This window comes from Cynoglossus semilaevis, chromosome W (genome assembly GCF_000523025.1).
Source record: "Cynoglossus semilaevis isolate Cse_v1.0 chromosome W, Cse_v1.0, whole genome shotgun sequence".
NCBI lineage: Eukaryota > Metazoa > Chordata > Actinopteri > Pleuronectiformes > Cynoglossidae > Cynoglossus > Cynoglossus semilaevis.
Genome location: NC_024327.1, coordinates 7812504 through 7819035, shown reverse-complemented (window position 1 = coordinate 7819035; position 6532 = coordinate 7812504). Strand labels below are relative to the sequence as shown.

Here is a 6532-nt window from a genome sequence, read left to right as displayed (position 1 = left end):
TGTAGCAGGGCGAAGAAAGCGCAGGAGACGGGAGTGAGTTTACTCTTTATTCCAAAAGCGCAGAACAACTGAACTTCAACAACTCAGCGCGCCAAAACATAGGCACCGTAAACCACGCCCCAGCCCACAGTCCTGTAGGGTGAAAGGCATCCCTTGCAGTGCCTGCCACAATGTCAGTGCTGATGTATAGAACTTTGGCTGAGCTTAGTGCTACTTTGATGCATCTGCTTCTGTGGCAATAAATCTAACCTCCCTAACAGTGTGAAGAAAAAGTCACTGGAAAAAATTGTAGCAGGACTCAGTTGTTTCACGACCATAAACGGTCAGCTCAACGCTTTCCCGTCTTGATAGTCAAGTTAAGGCAGGATAATGTACATTTCACATTTCAAAACAACCTGAGCTGAGCCAAAGTGCTATACATCAGCTGATTGTCTGTCTATCTGTCTGTCTGTCCGTCCATCCATCTATCCACTGTATCTAATTTTCTAGCTAGCTAGCTAATAGATAGATAGATAAAAAGATAGATTACATTGTCATTAACATTTAATACCTGAGGTTGCTACAATATTTTATTCCATTTAAGTTTTCCTTGTGTGTGCGTGTGTGTGTGTTCTTGGTAGCTGTGTGGAGTTAGGGTTAGAATACATGCAATGAAATAGGATTTCTGTCCTATTGCCTTGCCAGACGATAGGACAGAAATCCCCTCCCCAGAGGTTGCACACTATCACCCCCACCTATGGTCAGTTGCTAGTAAAATCCTACCTGTGGATCAAGATGCACCAATCCTCCTGCTCTCAGGGAGAGACATCCTAAGGGTGCACAAGGTACGTGAGCAAATAAACGGGCCACACAACGTGCCTTATGCCTAGACCTAGGCTAGGTCATTGTGGGAGATGTGTGCTTGGGCACAGTTCACAAACCATCAGAGGCAAATGTTTTCAAGGCAAACGTCCTGAACAATAGCCACGCATCCTTCCTCAGACCGTGTCCAAATAGTGCAGCCTTCCCTGCATGTGCAGCGAACACGTCTCTATGTGAGTACAGACAACCTAGGGTGCTCTGTGTTTGACAGGTCCAAGGATGACAACAAACTAGCACTGTCCATGGATGATAAAGCCTTCCTAGCTATTATGGATGCAGAAGTCTACCAAAATGAAGAAAATAGCTGGGTGGCTTCTTTACAATTCCGGGCTCCTAGGCAGCGCCTGCCAAGCAACGGGGAGCAAGCTTTAAAGCCTCTCTGTTCACTTCGGAGAACCCTGGAGAAAAAGCCAGAAATGAGAGAACATTATATTAAGTTTATGCAGAAGATGTTGGACAATGATGTAGGTGCAATGGGTCGAGTGCTGCTTAGGAGCACTCGGTGTTATCAACCAGTCTCAAATTAATAACACAACCAGTCTCATTAAAGTTATCTTTAATTATTATTTTAACCTACTAATATAGCAATAATGTATTACTTGAAGTATTACAAATATACTAAAATCAATAGTATCCAATAACAATTAAATATCTGAAGGATTTTGAGAGTTCTTGGCAAATTGGGTGGCTTCAATGAATAAAGTAACAACACAGACAAACACAGTTTACAAAAATAATCAAATTTATTTATACAACACTGTCAAGTTAATGACGGTGATTGAACTCATAAACAATGATCATTATAACAAAACAAGGCGTGTGTGTAGGGGTGTGTGTGTACTTATGTGCGTGTGTACACGAGCGGTCGTGTACGAGAGAGAAAGAGAGAGAGAGATGTTGCCTCTCAGCTACCAAGCAAGCGACTGAGCCCTTGAGGCGTGTTCACATACGCGACTGCGCAGTGGAAGAAGAACTGCGAGGTAGAAGGAACGGCAACAGGAAACACGTGAGGCGTGTATGCGCTCACGGAGGTGTGAATGGGTGTTGTGTACGCGCACCAAGATGCGCTCAGGTACAATGAAACAGTGCTTGTGATGTTATCAAAGTATATGGGGGAAGGGAGGCGTACCGCGTGGTCTACTCCAGACAAAGGACTTTGTCGGAGTTTTCCTGATCCCAATACTGATAACGTTCCAAGTTAACACTGAAATACTGACGGTGTACAAGAGTATAACACCGAGTCAGGAGGTTAGAAAAGAAGTGCATGCAACAGCCTAGCTATAAAAGCAGCACAGATTTCAGACAACAAAATTCAATATGCGTACTTAAACTGTTCCTCAGTTTAAATAGCACTTAACAATACTACAGGTTAACTAACGTGCCCAAATGCCAGCCTTACTGTAGTGAACGTCTGCTCGTATTGAGAGGGTAGTGGAAAGTCCGCACTTCTTGGGTCCTTGCCAGAGCTGGGGACGTCCGTCTGGTTCCACTGTGTCCAGAGAGTCCTCTTGGTTCCGAAAGTCCGTTTCGGGAGGAAAAGTCTCTGACTGTCGATGTGCCGGTTCACACGAATACCGTTAGAAGGAATCCTGTCGCTTCTAAACTTTTCAATAACTGCTTTGGTCGCAGCGCTACGTTACTTGTGTAACTTAATTACCGGTTAACTCAGTTAAGAAAAAGACGCTACTAGTGCATTTATCACCGTGGGCAATGGTGTCTACAAAAGCGCGTTGGTTCTTAGTCTTCTGAGACGAGCAGGTTTCTCTTATCATCAGGGTCCTACGGAGCGAAAGTCCTGAACAGAGAGAACGATATTGGGCTGACCCCCCAATTTAAAGGTTGCGGAGGTTACTGATCGTGACGTATGTGGATTTACCGGAAGCAGTGGAATTATGGGAGTTTGAGCCCTTGAAAGGACAAAAACCCAACCAGATACGTGTTGTTTTTGACTCAAGCGCTGAATGTGATGCAACCTCAATCAGTGATGTCCTCCTTAGTGGACCAGATTTGAATAACACTCTGCTGGGAGTTCTCTTGCATTTCCGTAAAGAACCTTTACAGCAGACGTGGAGCAAATGTTTTATTGCTTTGTTGTCCAAGAAGAAGACAGGGATTATCTTCGGTACTTCTGGTATGAGGATAATGACATCACCAAGGATGTGACCGAGTACAAGATGAAGGTCCATGTTTTTGGAAAGAACCCTTCACTCTACTCACGCCATGCCTAAAGAGGCAATAGACCTTCTCACACAAACCAGAGAAATGTTGGCGAAATCCAACCTGTGACTGCACAAATTGGCATCAAACAGTAGACAGCTGATGGAAGCGTTTCAAGTGGAGGACCGTTCCAAGGATCTGATGGAAGATCCCTCTTCAGAGGAGTCTGGGCCTGTCCTGGAATTTAGAAACAGACAGCTTTACTTACCTGGTATCCTGCGAAGAAAGGTCATACACTCGACGAGGTGTGTTAACAGTCAACAGTTTGTTCGACCCCTTGGGCTTTGTAACTCCTATAACAATGCAAGGGAAAGCACTTCTCCGGGAACTGTCATCTGAAAACAGTGAGTGGGATGCTCCTCTCCTTCCGCAAAAGGAGGCAGAATGGAACTCATGGAGAGACTCTTTGAAGGCCCTGGAAGACATATAGGCATATAAAGAGGTGCTACATACCGGTTTTGCTGTCGTCAACACAGACGAAAGAACTGTGTATCTTCTCAGATGCTTCCACAGTAGCTATAGGAGCGGTGGCCTACCTGAGAGCTGCAGACACAGAGGGACAATATCATGTTGGATTTGTCATGGGGAAGTCAAAATTGGCTCCTCGCCCTGCTCACACCATTCCGCGCCTGGAGCTCTGCACAGCTGTGCTGGCTGTTGAGCTATACGAACCGATCAGTGATGAGATGAACACTGTAAGGTTCTTCACGTTCTTGGCTATATTCATAACTCTACAAGAAGGTTTTACCTCTATGTCTCCAACCGGGTAACTCGGATCAGGCGATCTACACACCCCAACCAGTGGCACTATGTGCCAACAGATCTGAATCCTGCTGATTATGCAACCAGGTTTATGCCAGCATGCCAACTACAACACAGCAGCTGGTTGTCAGGATCAGCTTTTCTCTACCACAACGAAGCAGCGGAGATGTCCGTATCTTCAGGCTCAATCGCCCTGATTGAGCCTGAAGCTGATAATGAGATTCGTCCGGAGGCTACTATTCTGGCAACCAAGGCACCAGAGTTTCAGATGGGCTCCCAACACTTCGAGCGATGCTCAAGCTGGAGAACACTCAATCACACTATAGCCTGACTCATTCGTGCTGCGGCATCGTTCAAAGAAAAGTCAGACAAGACTTAAAGAAAAGATTTTGGAGAAGCATCCAGCATAAGTGAGCTTTCAAAAGCCAAAGCTGTGATCATCCGCTCTGTGCAGTATAGCTTCTTTAAGAAAGAATTCAAATGTCTTGAAGGCAAACAGACCTTGCCCAAGCAGAGCACACTCAAAAAGCTAAATCCAATTGTGGATGAAGATGGTCTGGTTCGTGTCGGATGTCGTCTTTCTTGTGCCGACCTGTCAAAAGAAGAAAGACACCCACTGATCATTCCAAACACTGATCACATTGCCACACTGCTTGTGAGACACTTTCATGAACAAGTAGCTCACCAAGGGCGACACATTACAGAAGGAGCTATCAGATCAGCTGGATACTGGATAAGTGGAAGCAAGCATCTGGTGTCTTCTGTCATTCACAAGTGTGTTACCTGCCGCAGACTGTGAGGGAGGTTGGAGGAACAGAAGATGGCTGATCTACCTGCTGACCGACTTACGCCTGAGCCTCCATTCACTACTGTCGGCCTTGATGTCTTTGGGCCATGGTCCATTATGACATGTCGGACTAGAGGAGAATATGTAGACTGCAAACGCTGGGCTGTGTTGTTTACGTGCATGTCAACCAGAGCAGTGCATATTGAGCTGATTGAAACCATGTCAACAGACAGCTTTATCAACGCTCTCCGGAGGTTTTTTGCGACTCGTGGTCCAGCCAAACTTCTGTGGTCTGACAGAGGGACCAATTTTGTGGGGGCTTGCAAGGAATTGTATATAAACACAGACGACACAACAGTTAGGAAGGAGGAAGGCTCCTGGATGTTTAATCCCCCTCATGCTTCCCACATGGGTGGCTCCTGGGAAAGGCTCATCGGAGTTGCCAGGCACATCCTGGATGCAATGTTGCTTCAGGCAGGACCAACACGTCTCACACATGAAGTCCTAAGCACTTTCATGGCAGAAGTCATGGCCATCATGAATGCAATGCTCCTTACTCAAAAGATGAGTGCAGTTTCAGCCCCCTGTAGAAACTTTGGTACGGCACAGTTGTATGGGAAGCAATGGAAACAGGTCCAGTGTCTTGCTGACACGTTTTGGAAGAGATGGAAGGGAGAGTATCTGTCTACGCTACAGAGCTGCAGGAAGTGGACAAAAGACAAGCCAAATGTCAAAGAAAGAGATGTCTTACTAAAAGACAGCCAGGCCCACAGAAATGAATGGCCAATGGGACTAGTTGTTAAGACTTTGCCAAGCAGCGACAACAGAGTCCGCAAAGTAGAGGTGCAGATTGTGAAGGATGGAACAGCTAAGGTGTTCTTAAGGCCGGTCTCAGAGATCTAGTCCTTCTTTTAGAGACTTAATGTGTATTGTTTCTAGAAGGCATTCCCCTTTAAATGTGTGTATATCTGGAGTGATATAATGTAATTACATCAAGCGGGGACTGTTCTGCCTTTAAGGGTTAAAATGTTAAGCTAAAGTTCATACATTAATCATCGAGCAGGTTTAAAAAGTCTATATTCTTTGGTTGTGAAAAACCGTGTCAGAGTCAGTGCTCTTTTCGTTAGTTCCAGCTATGCTGTTTTTTTTTCTGTTGCATGCTCAGGCGAGCACATGTAAGCTAAACAGACTACTGAGATAACATTGTTGGAGTTTTTTGACGCTTTATATATTTATCTGTAAGTATTAAGTTTTCTGACAATATACTCTGCTAGTTTTCAACAAATGCTAACTCTTTTAATTTTGTTAATTGATGGATGCTAATTGAAAAGTACTTATGCAATGCCTTGCTTGTACAGTGTTTAAGTAAATTGTGTTTCTATCTATAATTTTCAGTTTTACAGATTGAGTTGGAAAATAGAAGACTCCATTAAAGAACAAGAAAAGTCAAGCCTTGTGGGTTTTTGAAGGATTCTATCCGTTATCTGACTATCTAGCCTTGCATAAGCATTGGGGAAACCAAACAACCACTGTACAAGCATATGCAACAACACGGAAGAGCCAGCTCCTCAGGGCAGGACTCAGCTGTTCATCTACATCTTGAAGACAAAGGACACACTTTTGTGTCATGGTTACACAACCTTTTGGTGCCAAAAATTACGTTATTCAGTCACCACTATTGTCATCTAACTGCTGCAGATAGAATGACCTGAAAAGAACATCTGACAACGTTGTACGTTTTACTCGCTGCGAGGGGGAGCAGAGAGACCAACAGCTTCGCAGAGCTGGCTCACCTAAGTCCCAAAGTGTATGAGGACTGCAGCTCCTTTTATTGAGAAAGTTTCACAAGTACTGGGCAGTTGTTTTTTTCTTTGAGTTTTACTCCCAGGGCAAAGGTCATCTGAT

The 6532-nt window shown here is 44.7% G+C and overlaps 2 protein-coding genes across 2 annotated transcripts in view; both read left to right on the top strand.

Moving 5' to 3' along the window:
• Positions 1–6532, top strand: part of LOC103397098 (BDNF/NT-3 growth factors receptor-like) — a 174403-nt gene that overhangs the window by 154297 nt on the left and 13574 nt on the right. The gene's annotated exons all lie outside the window — the stretch shown is intronic.
• LOC112486374 (uncharacterized) lies at positions 4521–5544 on the top strand. The gene has a single exon (XM_025052802.1). It carries the CDS (start codon positions 4661–4663, stop codon positions 5528–5530), a length of 870 nt encoding a protein of 289 aa, XP_024908570.1. The 5' UTR covers positions 4521–4660; the 3' UTR covers positions 5531–5544.

Coding starts and splice junctions, on each gene's coding strand:
- LOC112486374 (XM_025052802.1), top strand. CDS start 4,661: ATGGCTGATCTACCTGCTGACCGACTTACGCCTGAGCCTCCATTCACT.